This window comes from Bombina bombina, chromosome 3, assembly GCF_027579735.1.
Source record: "Bombina bombina isolate aBomBom1 chromosome 3, aBomBom1.pri, whole genome shotgun sequence".
NCBI lineage: Eukaryota > Metazoa > Chordata > Amphibia > Anura > Bombinatoridae > Bombina > Bombina bombina.
In genome coordinates, this window is record NC_069501.1 from 1114049143 (window position 1) to 1114065753 (window position 16611).

Consider the following 16611-nt stretch of genomic DNA (forward strand, 5'->3'; position numbering starts at 1 on the left):
ATGCATTGCGCCTGTCACGGCTGCGGCAGCATTTTGGTTTGAGTCTCTGGAAGAGACCCTTGACTCAGCGCCATTAGATGAGATTACACACAAGCTTAAAACCCTTAAGCTAGCTAATTCATTTATTTCTGATGCCGTAGTACATTTAACTAAACTTACGGCTAAGAATTCCGGATTCGCCATTCAGTCACGCAGAGCGCTGTGGCTAAAATCCTGGTCAGCTGATGTAACTTCTAAATCTAAATTACTTAACATACCTTTCAAGGGGCAGACTTTATTCGGGCCTGGTTTGAAAGAAATTATCGCTGATATTACGGGAGGTAAAGGCCATGCCCTGCCTCAAGACAGAGCCAAACCTAGGGCTAGACAGTCTAATTTTCGTGCCTTTCGTAACTTCAAGGCAGGAGCAGCATCAACTTCCTCTGCTCCAAAACAGGAAGGAGCTGTTGCTCGCTACAGACAAGGCTGGAAACCTAACCAGACCTGGAACAAGGGCAAGCAGGCCAGAAAACCTGCTGCTGCCCCTAAGACAGCATGAAGTGAGGGCCCCCGATCCGGAAACGGATCTAGTGGGGGGCAGACTCTCTCTCTTCGCCCAGGCTTGGGCAAGAGATGTCCAGGATCCCTGGGCGTTGGAGATCATATCTCAGGGATATCTTCTGGACTTCAAAGCTTCTCCTCCACAAGGGAGATTTCACCTTTCAAGGTTGTCAACAAACCAGATAAAGAAAGAGGCGTTTCTACGCTGTGTACAAGACCTTTTACTAATGGGAGTGATCCACCCAGTTCCGCGGGCGGAACACGGACAAGGGTTTTACTCAAATCTGTTTGTGGTTCCCAAAAAAGAGGGAACCTTCAGACCAATATTGGATTTAAAGATCCTAAACAAATTCCTAAGAGTTCCATCGTTCAAAATGGAAACTATTCGGACAATCTTACCTATGATCCAAAGAGGTCAGTACATGACCACAGTGGATTTAAAGGATGCTTACCTTCACATACCGATTCACAAGGAACATTACCGGTATCTAAGGTTTGCCTTCCTAGACAGGCATTACCAGTTTGTAGCTCTTCCCTTCGGGTTGGCTACGGCTCCAAGAATCTTTACAAAGGTTCTGGGCTCTCTTCTGGCGGTACTAAGACCGCGAGGAATTTCGGTAGCTCCGTACCTAGACGACATTCTGATACAAGCGTCAAGCTTCCAAACTGCCAAGTCTCATACAGAGTTAGTAATGGCATTTCTAAGGTTGCATGGGTGGAAAGTGAACGAGGAGAAGAGTTCTCTCTTACCACTCACAAGAGTTCCCTTCTTGGGGACTCTTATAGATTCTGTAGAAATGAAAATTTACCTGACAGAGGACAGGTTAACAAAGCTTCTAAATGCTTGCTGTGTCCTTCATTCCATTCAACACCCGTCAGTGGCTCAATGCATGGAGGTAATCGGCTTAATGGTAGCGGCAATGGACATAGTTCCTTTTGCACGCCTGCACCTCAGACCGCTGCAATTGTGCATGCTAAGTCAGTGGAATGGGGATTACTCAGATTTGTCCCCTATGCTGAATCTGGATCAAGAGACCAGAGATTCTCTTCTATGGTGGCTTTCTCGGCCACATCTGTCCAGGGGGATGCCCTTCAGCAGGCCAGACTGGACAATTGTAACAACAGACGCCAGCCTACTAGGTTGGGGCGCTGTCTGGAATTCCCTGAAGGCTCAGGGATCATGGACTCAAGAGGAGAGTCTCCTTCCAATAAACATTTTGGAATTGAGAGCAGTTCTCAATGCCCTTCTGGCTTGGCCTCAGTTAGCAACTCTGAGGTTCATCAGGTTTCAGTCGGACAACATCACGACTGTGGCTTACATCAACCATCAGGGAGGGACAAGGAGTTCCCTAGCGATGATGGAAGTATCAAAGATAATTCGCTGGGCAGAGTCTCACTCTTGCCACCTGTCAGCGATCCACATCCCAGGAGTGGAGAACTGGGAGGCGGATTTTCTAAGTCGCCAGACTTTTCATCCGGGGGAGTGGGAACTTCATCCGGAGGTCTTTGCCCAAATACTTCGACGTTGGGGCAAACCAGATATGGATCTCATGGCGTCTCGCCAGAACGCCAAGCTTCCTTGTTACGGGTCCAGGTCCAGGGACCCAGGAGCGGTCCTGATAGATGCCTTGACAGCACCTTGGACCTTCAGGATGGCTTATGTGTTTCCACCCTTCCCGATGCTTCCTCGTTTGATTGCCAGGATCAAACAGGAGAAAGCATCTGTGATTCTAATAGTGCCTGCGTGGCCACGCAGGACCTGGTATGCAGATCTAGTGGACATGTCATCCTGTCCACCTTGGTCTCTGCCTCTGAGACAGGACCTTCTAATTCAGGGTCCTTTCAAACATCAAAATCTAATTTCTCTGAAGCTGACTGCATGGAAATTGAACGCTTGATTTTATCAAAGCGTGGATTTTCGGAGTCAGTAATTGATACCTTAATACAGGCTAGGAAACCTGTTACCAGGAAAATTTACCATAAGATATGGCGTAAATACTTACACTGGTGCGAATCCAAGAGTTACTCATGGAGTAAGGTTAGGATTCCTAGGATATTGTCTTTTCTACAAGAAGGTTTAGAAAAGGGTTTATCTGCAAGGGACAGATCTCAGCTCTGTCCATCCTTTTACACAAACGTCTGTCAGAAGTTCCAGACGTTCAGGCTTTTTGTCAGGCTTTGGCTAGGATTAAGCCTGTGTTTAAGACTGTAGCTCCACCGTGGAGCTTAAATTTAGTTCTTAACGTTTTACAGGGTGTTCCGTTTGAACCCCTTCATTCCATTGATATCAAGCTGTTATCTTGGAAAGTTCTGTTTTTAATGGCTATTTCCTCGGCTCGTAGAGTCTCTGAGTTATCAGCCTTACATTGTGATTCTCCTTATCTGATTTTTCATTCAGATAAGGTAGTTCTGCGTACTAAACCTGGGTTCTTACCTAAGGTAGTCACTAACAAGAATATCAATCAAGAGATTGTTGTTCCATCATTGTGCCCTAACCCTTCTTCAAAGAAGGAACGACTTCTGCACAATCTAGACGTAGTCCGTGCCCTGAAATTTTATTTACAGGCAACTAAAGATTTTCGCCAAACTTCTTCCCTGTTTGTCGTTTATTCTGGACAGAGGAGAGGTCAAAAAGCATCTGCTACCTCTCTATCCTTTTGGCTTCGTAGCATAATACGTTTAGCCTATGAGACTGCTGGACAGCAACCTCCTGAAAGGATTACAGCTCATTCTACTAGAGCTGTGGCTTACACTTGGGCCTTTAAGAATGAGGCCTCTGTTGAACAGATTTGCAAGGCTGCAACTTGGTCTTCTCTTCATACTTTTTCCAAATTTTACAAATTTGACACTTTTGCTTCTTCGGAGGCTGTTTTTGGGAGAAAGGTTCTTCAGGCAGTGGTTCCTTCCGTATAAAGATCCTGCCTGTCCCTCCCGTCATCCGTGTACTTTAGCTTTGGTATTGGTATCCCATAAGTAATGGATGACCCGTGGACTGACTACACTTAACAGGAGAAAACATAATTTATGCTTACCTGATAAATTCCTTTCTCCTGTAGTGTAGTCAGTCCACGGCCCGCCCTGTTTTTTATGGCAGGTCTAAATTTTAAATTATACTCCAGTCACCACTGCACCCTATAGTTTCTCCTTTCTCGTTTGGTTTTCGGTCGAATGACTGGGTGTGACGTAGAGGGGAGGAGCTATATAGCAGCTCTGCTTGGGTGATCCTCTTGCACTTCCTGCTGGGGAGGAGTTAATATCCCATAAGTAATGGATGACCCGTGGACTGACTACACTACAGGAGAAAGGAATTTATCAGGTAAGCATAAATTATGTTTTTCTTTTACCATGGATACTGTGTATCTCATTAAGAGGAGGTCACTAATTTGCTTTATGTTAAAGGGATATGAAACCTAACATTTTTCTATCATGATTCAGATTGAGCATGCGATTTTAAACAACTTTCTAATTTACATCTATTATCAATTTTTCTTCATTTTATTGGTATCTTTTGTTGAAAAGCAGCGACATAAGCTTAGGAGGCTGCTCATATCTGGAGCACTATATGGCAGCAGTTTTGCAATAATGTTATCCATTTGCAAGAGCACTAGATGGCAGTACTATTTCCTGCTATTTAGTGCTCCAGATGCCTACCTAGGTATCTCTTCAACACAGAATATCATGAGAAGAAAGCAAATTTGATAATAAAAGTGAATTGGAAACTTTTTAAAAATGGCATGCTCTGCCTGAATCCGAAAATAAATTGTTTGGGTTTCATATCCTCAGGGACGGACTGAGTGATCAGCTGGGCAAATAGGACCTGGACCGAGGGCCCAGCATGTCAGGGGGGCCCACAAATGGCATCTCCATGGCTCCTGGTATGCTACTTAAGCTGGGGATGACAGCTGTCCTATCAATAACTAAGCAGTTAAGTGTGGGTTTTGTGGGAGTCCTAGCCAGAATGGGATTTGTTGCTTGGGGGGTCCTGTCAGGGGTCTGTTGCTGTGAGGGCTATGGAATGTGGGGTCTGGACCTGAAGGTTGGACGTCCGGCCATTTAGGTTGGGTGGGCTGGTGGGGGCAGGGCAGGGAGGCTACCATGTTAATTTGCATACATTTGGGTCAGTGTGAAACAGTGGGGGCCCTTCCCTAATTTTTGCCCGGGGCCCTGATTTGTCTCAGTCCGCCCCTGCATATCCCTAAAATAAACTGATGATTTTTCTCCATGACGGCTAGTTTTTAAAAACCGGGGCAATAGTTATTTGCAAGCAGAAGTGCAATAATAAAATGCTGTAATACATTTGAGCATTTTCTTTATGCCCTGTTCTGTACCTTTAATATTACAAACATAAAAATACTTTAATTTTACAATGATGCTAATTATACACATTTAACATAAGGTCTCACCACTGTAATATTGTGTAACTAGCTTATTTGCCTACAGAAGATACTTCACAAGTATTTGAGTAGGATGTGTTTATGATCTTGTATTAACGGTTACGTCAATGAATTAACTTCTTCTAAAATTAAACATATGCAAATTCTGGGACGTACTCCAAAAATTTAGTACAAATATTACTGATTATAGCCGACATTTAGACTTTTATTTGTCACAGTTTTCAGGCATTAATATATAGTGTTACCAGAATCCAGGAACAATTTGTCTGTTTTATTTTTATATATACAGGAATTATTAGAGATATTTCATCAATCTCTCTTTATAGATATATTATTTTCTCAGAAAGAACTGAATCAAGATATTCAGTAACATATAGAACTAAATTGCAGAATAAAAAACATACAATCTAGACTGACATTTATTATTTTTGAAACCCTTAGATCTTATATAATAGCACAGTCTAAAGCAAAAAATACATGAAATTATTTGTTAAAGTATGTAATTAAATTTTTGCATTACTGACCCATACCCTACAATGAGCTAGATTACAAGTAATGCATGATTAATAATGCTCAGACTTGCAAAAAACAATAACGCACTATCTGCTAGTGCCAGTGGATGCTTCAAATATTTAAAGGGATAGTAAAGTCCAAATTAAACGTTCATGGTTCAGATAGGGCTTGTAATTGTAAACAACTTTCTAATTTACTTTTATCCTCAAATTTGCTATGTTCTCTTGTTATTCTTAGTTGAAAGCTAAACCTAGGAGGCTCATATGCTAATTTCTAAGCCCTTGAAGGCCGCCTCTTATCTGTATGCATTTGACAGTTTTTCATAGCTAGAGGGCATTATTTCATGTGTTTCATGTGAATAACATTGTGCTCATGCACGTGGAGTTATTTAAGAGTCAGCACTAATTGGCTGAAATGCAAGTCTGTCAAAAGATCAGAGATAAGGAGGCAGTCAGCAGATGTTTAGATACAAGGTAATCACAGAGGTAAAAAGTATATTAATATAACAGTGTTGGTTATGCAAAACTGGGAAATGGGTAATAAAGGGATTATCTATCTTTTTAAACAATAACATTTTTGGTGTTTACTATCCCTTTAACCAAAGCATTTAAACGTGGCTAAAACATTTTTAGCATGCCATATACTTTTAATGGATAGAGCCATATGGTATTGGTGTACTCATTTTGCTTGTGTTAGAAGTGTTCGGTTAAAGGGACATGAAACACAACATTTTTCTTTCAGGATTCAGATGGAACATACAATTTTAAACAACTTTCCAATTTACTTCTATTATCTAATTTACTTCATTCACTTTATATGCTTTGATGAAGGAGTAGCAATGCACTACTGGGAGGTAGCTGAAAGTCAATGATAAGAGACCACCACGCAGCAGTTTCGGAAACCTAGCTAGGTATAATTTTCAACAAAGGATACAAAGAGAACCAAACTAATTAGAGAATAAAAATATATTGGAAAGTAATTTAAAACTGCATGAGCTGTTTGAATCATGGGGAAAAAATGGGCTTCATGTCCTTTTAAGTGTTGTGCAATCTATTTAATTGCTTTAACCCCTAAAGGACCTGGTCTTTCTATGGGGATTGCATTTTTGTGTCCAGCAGGAGGGACCTGCACTATTATAACCAAGAAAAAAAAAAGTGTATATATATTTTATAATAAAGATTTATATTCCTACTTGGTATCTTCTGTTCCTCCATCCCCCTTCATTTCCTCTTTGGCTTGGCTGTGACATAGAGAGCAGTACCACCCACTCTAGCTACTTAGGCTTCCTAAGGGCTTTCAAAGGGCTGGACATCAAGAGTGTCATATGACACACACACTGATTTGATGTTCATTGGAATTGTCATAAAAAAAAGAGCTCATCCCAGTGGGCCGGCATAACATTGTAATAGAAGCATTACTATAGGCACAGCTTTTTATCTTTTTCACAAATAGATTTAAAAAAAAAAAAAGAAAGGTAAACATATACAGTACTTCCTTAATGGCAAAAATTACATGTATGGCATATGATTAGCTAAAGTTTACCATCACATTAAGGACTGAAATTGTGGATATCAACTTAAAACAAATCCATGACAATGTTGCCATCTGCCACAAGTGTTTTATGTAACTTTTTGGATACATCTAATGCACTGGTTTTCAAAGCTGTCCTCAGGCCTCCCTAACATGCCAGATTTTGAGGATATCTGAAGTGGAGCACAAGTGAAATAATCAGCTCATAAGTAAACATAGTAATTTTACCTGCACTCCCCCAAGGTAATCCTGAAAATCTGGCCTGTTGGGGAGGCCTGAGGACATATTTGAAATCCAGTGCTCTAAGGTGGGCTTATTGGAATTTTGCGCCAGTGTCAATTTCAAAATAGCAATCATAGTGCAACTGGCATGTCACCGTAGCCACAAGTAGCTACAGCAATGATGCAGGTTATAGAGGGAGGAGCAATGTTCTGTTACACTCTTAGATGCTAGTAAGGCACATCGGCTTCTAGAATTTAACTCAAGGCTGCAAAATATTGCAAAACTCATCTTACATCAAAATTGTTGAGCATTAAATTCTCACTCTGGGTTGTCACAGACAGATCTCTATAGTGGAAATCTCTACCATGACCAATAAGAAGTCTAGTGGAGGATGGCAATATTCAAAGATCCAGCTTTCACCCTTACCATACCATGAAATGTATCATCTTCAGCCAAACTTTTAGGCACAATAGCCAGAAAAATAGAACAAACTACATATTCCAAGGGAAAGACTACTTGAATACAATCTTACAATTAAAACTATACTTTTTCGCTTGTTAATTTTCAGTGAATTCAAATCCATAAAAGATGTACAGCAATGATGTCTATCCTTTTCATATGAGGGACCACACTGGAGTTTTTCCACTCACATCGCAGCTGAACATAATTTACAATGTCTAGCAATTGGGAAAACACTTATTGGTTTGTCTGCTATATTTGCTTTGTGCATTAAAAGTTGTTAAGGATGGCTTTACGCTTCAACACATACACCATATAGCCAAAAGTATGTGGACACCCCTAATAATTTTGGGTTCAAGTATTTCATCCATACCCAATGCTAACAGGTGCATAAAATCCAGCACATAGCAATGAAATCTCTGTAAACAAACTGCGGCTGTACAATGGGTTGTACTGAAGACCTCTGTGACTTTAAACGTTGAACTGTTATATATAGGATGCCACAAGACAGTTTGTAAATTTCTGCCCTACAAGATGTGACTTGATCATCAACTGTAAGTACTATTAGTGTGAAGTGGGATTGTCTAGGAGCAACAACAGCCCAGGCACGAATACAGCCCACAAAAACTCACAGAGCAGGGACGCCAATTGCTGAACCAAGTAGCGTATCAAAATCGGCTATAATCTGTTGCATTACTCCCTACAGAGATCTAATCTGTTTCTGGAAGCAACATCAGCACAAGAACTGTGTATCTAGAGTTTCATAAAATGGGTTTCCATGGCTGAGCAGTTGTACACAAGCCTCATATCAGGCTGATATTTGGAGCAGTGTAAAGCACACCACCACTGGACTCTGGAGCAGTGGCAAAGTGTTTACTGGAGTAATGAATCACAATTCAATATCTGGCATTCTGATGGAAGAATCTGGGTACAGTATATACCAGGAGAAGGCTAACTACCAAAATACAAAATGCCTATTGTGAAGTTTGGTGGAGGAGGGATAATGGTCTGGGGATTTTTTTTTAGGGTTTGGGCTAGGCCCCTTATTTCCAGTGAAGGGCCATCTTAATGCTACAGGATACAAAGGAATTATAGACTATTGGGTGCTTCCAACTATGTGGCTACAGTTTGCGGGATGCCTTTTCTTGTCCCAGCATGGCTGTGCCCTTGTACACAAAGTGATGTACATGAAGACATTGTTTGGTGGAACTTGAGTGGCTTGCACAGAGTCCTGACCTCAACCACTTTGAACACCATTGGAATAAATTTGAATGTCAATTGCAAGCCAGACCTTCTCATCCAGTTCCTGATCCCTCAAATGCTTAATGGCCGCAAATTTCCAAAGACACACTCCAATATCTTGTGGAAAAACTTTCCTGAATAGCGGCTGTTGTTATAGCCGCAAAGGAAGGGCCAACTCCATATTAATACCCATGCTTTTGTTCAACAAGCACAAATAGGTATAGTTGTTAGGTGTCTACATACTTTTGGCCATTTAGAGTACGTTAAAAATAAATTATGCTGTCTGCATTTTTTTTTCTTTTTATAAATAAATCTCAAATGTTTGTTGACTATTTACCATGTTTTAATAGAAAATGCTCACTTTTTCCATTTATAGAATAACACATTTGAAATGTTATCTTTCTCTTTATTAAATAACTCAATATTCATCTATAGAATAATTTGAATGGCATAACAGTTGCACGAGTTAGAAAGATAGATACATAGATACATAAATACAAATTGTATAGGGGTGATGGTTTATGAAAATTCCTAAAATCAGTTAGCCAGCCTGTAACCTAGAATACAAATGTTAATTGAAATGTAGAGCCCAAGGTTGTTAAATAAAGAAGTCTTATGTAAGTAGTGCTTGGGAGAGAAGTTAAGGTTTTAGGTCAGTCTGCTGGTGGGGGACAGATCCAGAAGTAACAGGATTCCAGAGTTGCGGCTGGTCACAACTAACTTTGCTGGACAAGCGCTGTCCAGTCTAAGGAGTTTGCTCTATCTTAATTTGTCTTCTACTTCAGATGCTGCAGACATCCTGATGGTGATTACCCTTCTTTAGTAGCTGGTGGTATGAACTCAAGAACTTGAGGAAAGATAGGAGCAGACAGCCAACAGTTGCTAGTCCCATCTATTCTTCTTCTTCTTTATTTATAAAGCACCCACAAATTTTGCAATGCTAGGCTCTCAGGTGAGTGAGGAATCGGATTAATGAGGGAATAACTTTTGTTACATTTTGAGATGATTTGTTATTTTGACTTTGATGACCTCTGTATACCCATTTGTTGCTTTATCTCATGTTCTTAGACTTTTTATGTCTTTTAAAGAGGATTTGTTTGCTTGTTGGAAAGGCTGGAGTGTCAGTTATTAAAAGATTATTGTCTCTTTTAAACGTATTGATCTATTTTAAGTGAAATGCTTAAAGGGACAGTATACACCAATTTTCATATATCTTTATGTAATAGATACTACTATAAATAAGATCATGCACAGATACTGATCTAAAAATCCACTATAAAACCTTTTAAAAACTTAGATTAAAGAACCACAGGTTTGAAAAAAACACAAGTATCAAGCATTAAACAGGGAATGGTTTAAGCAACTAAGTTATTACACTTAAATAAAACCTAACATTAAATTACAAAAAAAATATCTAAAATTAAAAAATTATCAAAAATGAAAAAAATGAAACCTAATCCCTATGAAAATAAAAAAGTCCCCCAAAATAAAAAAACACCCTAATCTAAACTAAACTACCAATAGCCCTTAAAAGGGCCTTTTGTAGGGCATTGCCCGAAGTTAAACAGCTCTTTTCCATTTAAAAAATACTAAGTCCCCTCTAACAGTAAAAAACCCCCACCCACACAAAATCCCCAAAATAAAAAAACCTAACACTTAATAAATCTAAACTACTCATTGCCCCTAAAGGGGCATTTGTATGGGCATTCAGCTCTTTTACTGCCCTTAAAAGGACAATCAGCTCTTTTACAGTCAATTAAATCCCCAATCTTTAACAACCCCCCCCCAAAAAATAGTCCTAACACTAAGCCCTAAATAGGTACTCACCATTCCTGAAGTCCGGCGGAAAAGGTCTCCCAGACGGCTACATCATCTTCTATCTTCATCCGGAACGAAGGCGGCACGGAGCTGTCTTCCCTGATGCACGGATCGTCCGTGGTTGTCTTCAGCAGCGGTCCGCAGCAGCGGTCTTCAGTAGCGTGGAGGCTCCTCTTCATGCGATTGTCCGTCGCACACTGAAGATTGAATGCAAGGTACCCCATATTTATTGGAGTAACTTGCATTCCTATTGGCTGAAATTTTGAAATCAGCCAATAGGATGAGAGCTACTGAAATCTTATTGGCTGATTTGAACAGCCAATAGGATTTCAGTAGCTTTAATCCTATTGGCTTATTTCAAAATTTCAGCCAATAGGAATGCAAGTTACCTCAAATTGAATGCGGTACCTTGCATTCAATTTTCAGTGTACGCCAGAGATCGGATGAAGAGGAACCTCCACGCCACTGAGGATCGCCGCTGCTGAAGACCGCCACTGAGAACCGGCACTGAGGACCACTGCTCTGGAACCGCACATCGGGGAAGACCGCTGCTTACCTCCGCGCTGCCTTCGTTTCGGATGAGGATAGAAGATGATGAGCCGCCTGGAGGAAGACCTTCATCGCCGGACTTCAGGAACGGTGAGTACCTATTTGGGCTTAGTTTTTTTTTGTTTTTTTAGATTTGTTTTTTATTTTTTTTATTTTTAAGATTAGGGATTTAATGGGCTGTAAAAGAGCTGATTGCCTTTTTAAGGACAGTAAAAGAGCTGAATGCCCTTTTAAGGGCAATGCCCATACAAGTGCCCCTTTAGGGGCAATAGATAGCTTAGGTTTATTGAGTGTTAGCTTTTTTATTTTGAGGGGGTTGGTTGGGTGGGGGTTTTACTGTTAGGGGGTAATTGGTATTTTTTTTTAAGTAAAAGAGCTGTTTAACTTTGGGAAATGCCTTCAAAAGGCCCTTTTAAGGGCTATTGGTAGTTCAGTATTAGATTAGGGGGTGATTTTATTTTGGGGGAGATTTTTTATTTTTATAGGAGTATTAGTTTAGGTTTAATTTTTTTATTTTGGATAGCTTTGTTTATTTTTTTCTGTAATTTTACTTTTTTTATTTTTTGTAATTTAAGCTTGGGGGTTTGTATTTTTTAAACATTTACTGCCCTCTGGGCAGGCTTATTGCCTAGTATATATAAATAACTCTAGCAGGGTGATTCATGTCGTGGAGATTTTTGTACGGTTGATCAAAATCACTCTCATGCTGTTAAAGATCATGTTTTGCCCTTTTGTAATTGTACAGAGGAACACAGACACGAAACAGATTTTACTCACTGTGTAATCATGTTGACATGAGCTCTCCAGTGATTCACAGCTATAGAAAGAGAAATTAATTCAGTTTAATTCCAATTATTTTTTTTATAACTGTAACTTTTAATATAATCTTTGGTTGCTAATATAAAAAGCTGTAGAGATCATTAATTTCAGTAAGTCATTCTAACCAAAATAATTAGTTGCCATAATTTTTTTGTTTAATTTTGCTTTAAACCAGGATGAATTTTTTGCTTTAAATTTTTATGACTTTTAATTAATCTTATATTACCAAATAATAATAACCCTCTATAAGCATCAAGCATGTGCTCCTTGAGATGTAAGAGACAGGAAACTAAGGAAGAATCTGAATATACATTTTCCTGGAGCTATACAATATTATTATTATTATTTTTATTAGTATTATTATCATCATTTAGTTGTAAAGTGCCACACAATTCTGTAGTCCTGGCAATACTGCATGAACATAATTGTGCCTTGTTGCCAGGGAGACATTAGTCATTTTTATATATATGCAATTGAAATTAATTACATCATTGCAAAAGACATGCAAACAAGATAAATGTTTTTAAAAAAACATTTACAGCTATTATTTTCTTAGCAATTTTCCCATTGTTTTGCTGTCCATGGGCACACCCCATTATAAATCTCTTGAAAGTTGTATATATTATTTAATTTGGTGGACCAATATATATAATAGCTTCTGAACTGATCAAACAATCACTGTGCACCATACAGAAGAATATGAGCTCTGAATTCCAGCCTCTCATTGGATTGTCGAAAAATGATGGCTGTAAGATTTAAATTACAGAAGAAAATGGCAAAATATATAATAAAAGTGCAATACGTTTGTTTTTCTTCACTATACATGATTACATATTTTGGCGTAGATTACCAGAAGTGAAATGCAAAAATATTAGCTATATTGTGCAGTTACATCATTAGAGTGCTATTGACATCGCTTCTATTTTTGTCCTCATATTACAAGTCCAATATTTTTTATTTAGCATGGATAATCTAAATCCCTCAGATAACAGACTTCTATGGGTGCGTAGTAAAATTCACGTTGGATATCGTTTGAGCGCTAAATCAAGGGTGCTCTAAGCAGATGGTGTGCAAGTAGTGCAGTTCTGTACTATATTATTATTGATAATTGTATACTTCAGTTCATAAAAAGTGCTAACATTTTACACTAGTAATTTGGATTGAGATTGAGCACAGCACCTAACTCACCACTTATAATACGAGCATAATGAGCACGCTAATAGTCCTCCCTGCACTATCCATTAAAGGGACAATAAAGTCGAAATTAAACTTTCATGATTCAGATAGAGCATGCAATTTTATTCAACTTTACCATTTACTTCTATTATTTCATTTTCACCATTCTCTCGGTATAATTTGTTGAAAAGAATTCCTAGGTAGGCCCAGGACCAGCATGCACTACTGAGAGCTAGCTGAGCTGAGTCTAGATCTACTGGCTTTTGACCTGTATTTCTCTACCATTTCTGCTTTTCAATTTCCCTTTTGTTATGTTGCATAGTGGACTTTCCTCTGGTGTTTTGATATAAGGGGGCATATTTATCAATGTGCGAGCGGACATGATACGAAGTAGCGTATCATGTCTGCCGCAAATAGATAAATGCAGACAGTATACGCTGTCAGCATTTATCATTGCACCAGCAGTTCTTGTGAACTGCTGGTGCAATGCCGCCCTCTGCAGATTCGCGGTCAATTGGCCGCTAGCAGTCTTTAGACCGCTGCTTCATAACTTCTGTTTTGGGCGAGCCTGAAAGCTCGCCGGAAACGAGGGGCAGGGTAATGTCCAGACAAAATATGCCCTTTTGTCTGGACATTACCCTGATTCTGTATTGGATTTGTCTGGATGTTACTGACCTCGACCTGTCTAACCTCGCTGCTGCTGTGCACCTCTCCCTAGCCTCGGCATGGGCCCATAGTTTAAAGGGACATGAAACCCAAACATTTTCTTTCATGATTCAGATAGAGAATACAATTCTAAACAACTTTCTAATTTACTTCTATTATCTAATTTGTTTCATTCTCTTGGTATCGTTTGTTTAAGGAGCCGCAATGCACTACTTGTTTCTAACTGAACACATGGGTGTCCAACCACAAACAGTATATATATGCGGCTACCAATCAGCAACTAGAACCTAGGTTCTTTGCTGCTCCTGAGCTTACCTAAACCTTTCAGCAAAGGATAACAACAGAAGGAAGCAAATTAAATAATAGAAGTAAATTGGAAAGTTGTTTAAAATTGTATTCTCTATCTAAAACATGAAAGAAAAATTTTGGGTTTCATGTCCCTTTAACCCAAAAGTGGGCTATCCTCTAACCCTATCTGGGCCTTTGAACAACCTAGCCGGGGTTCACAGACTTTAATGTGTATAATCTGTTACCTGTCTATTATCTAAAGATATATGGTTTCAGCTTAAGTGTCCGCGTGTATCCTACCACAGTCAAAGTGACTGTAAGAATCTTGCTAAAGTAAAAGAGGCCCATTTATCATGCTCCGTATGGAGCTTGAGGGCCCGTGTTTCTGGCGAGACTGACCAGGAACACAAGTTATGGAGCAGCGGTCTAAAGACCGCTGCTCCATAACCCTGTCCGCCTGCTCTGATGAGGCGGACATGAATGACCACAATTCAACCCGATGGAGTACGATCGGGTTGATTGACACCTCCCTGCTGGCGGCCCATTGGCCGCGAGTCTGCAGGGGGCGGCGTTGCACCAACAGCTCTTGTGAGCTGCTGGTGCAATGCTGAATACGGAGAGCGTATTGCCTGATCCTCACTGTAGCATCAGGTCCGACAGACCTTTGATAATTTGGCCTCCAAGTGACTGCCTGTATCCTGCCACAGCCAAAGTGTCTGCCTTTATACTGTCACAGTCCTTTCACTTCCAAATACTTCTTGAGGTCCCTGTTATCAGAACAGAGTTTTCTGATCCAGTGAATTCTTATACCAGACTTACCTTCCAGCAATATTACTTACCTGTCTATATTTGTAAGGGTATATGTAACCAACCTGCCTCCATCTTGTCTCTAGTTATTCATCTTGTATCTATTCAGCCATTCTGAACTAACACTAACCTTTATTATGCTATAATGCTCCCACCACAAATCTTAGCTCAGTCAGATATGTGCGTATCTCTGTCTCAAGGTTGAAACCTCACAGCTTTGTCTCTTATTAAAGGGATAGGAAACTCACATTTTTTCTTTCATGATTTCGATAGAACATACAATTATAAACAACTTTCCAATTTACTTCTATTATCAAATGTGTTTAATTCTCTTGTTATCCTTTGCTGAGGCAGCAGCGTTGCACTCCTGGCAGCTAGTTGAACATATCTAGTTAACCAATCACAAGAGACAAATGTGTGCAGGCGCCAATTAGCAACTAGCTCCCACTAGTGCATGATATGTGCGTATGCATTTTCAACAAGGGATACCAGGAGAACAAAGCACATTTGAAAATAGAAATAAATTTAAAAGTGTCTTAAAATCACATGCTCTATCTGAATCAGGAAAGTTTATTTTTGACTTTTCTATCCCTTAAAACACAAATAATCCTATGTCTGCAACTCTGAAACTTGTAACTTTCCACTAATTATGTTGCAATAATGGAAATGCATGAAGCCGCTCTGTGTCAATTTGCCATGTATGTAATGTATACCATATAACCACAGCATAGCTGTGAATAATCAAAACAGATTTCACTTGTCTGTTCTTGAGTGCTGTTCTTCGAGATCTCGTCAGGTGAAATAATCTGCTCAAGGTGATAAGTGCAGAATACTGATCACTGTCAAATGGTATACCGGCCCTGAGAGGACCTCTAACAGTGTTATCACTGCCTTCTCTGTTATACTACAGAACTTTATTTAATAAACTCAGTCAAAACACTAGGCAGTAGTCATGCCAAAAACTCCAAGTAAAACAAACCTCACAAATCAAGCTGAAACACTTAAATCTAACCTTAAAGCAGAGCTAGAAGTTGAGATTGATTGTCATATATTTTGAGTATTATATGCCAGGAATGAAAAGTTTCAGCTATCAATGGGTATCTTTTTTTGTAATTAATTCAGCTAAATTCGGAAGACAACACAGACGTACGCCACAGGATTAATACTTTGTTTGATATTGAATGGTCCAACAAAATGTGTCCCCAACTTCCTAGAAAGGCAAGACAATTTCAAATTAGCAGAAGACAGCCAATCTTTCTCACCACAAACTTAAGGAGGTGCAAAACAACAGGATCTGCAAAAACTTTTGCCGTTGTTGAGCTGAAAGCAAAGTTTTTCTCAACATCTGGAAATTTTTGGACAAAGAAGTCACTCTTTGATTCAGATCCAACACTGAAAAGATATCAGGAATATCTGGAGTATGGGGATGAAAACCATAAATTGCATAAAAGAGTATATTTCAATAATCTGATAAAACTGATTATTGTAAGCAAATTCAAGAAGCAAAAATAGATAGTTATCAATCAAATAGTTCATTGGTTTGGGGATGATGATGGAAATATGAAGACTAGAAAAAAATGCTTCCAAA

The 16611-nt window shown here is 39.4% G+C and overlaps 1 protein-coding gene across 1 annotated transcript in view; it reads right to left on the reverse strand.

Annotated features, from left to right (window-relative positions):
- LOC128652635 (WD repeat-containing protein 64-like) overlaps positions 1–16611 on the reverse strand; it is a 385941-nt gene that overhangs the window by 48677 nt on the left and 320653 nt on the right. Inside the window, exon 25 of the mRNA XM_053705567.1 lies at positions 12045–12084. Within this exon, the coding sequence (XP_053561542.1) occupies positions 12045–12084 (40 nt within the window). The remainder of the gene's footprint in view (positions 1–12044; positions 12085–16611) is intronic.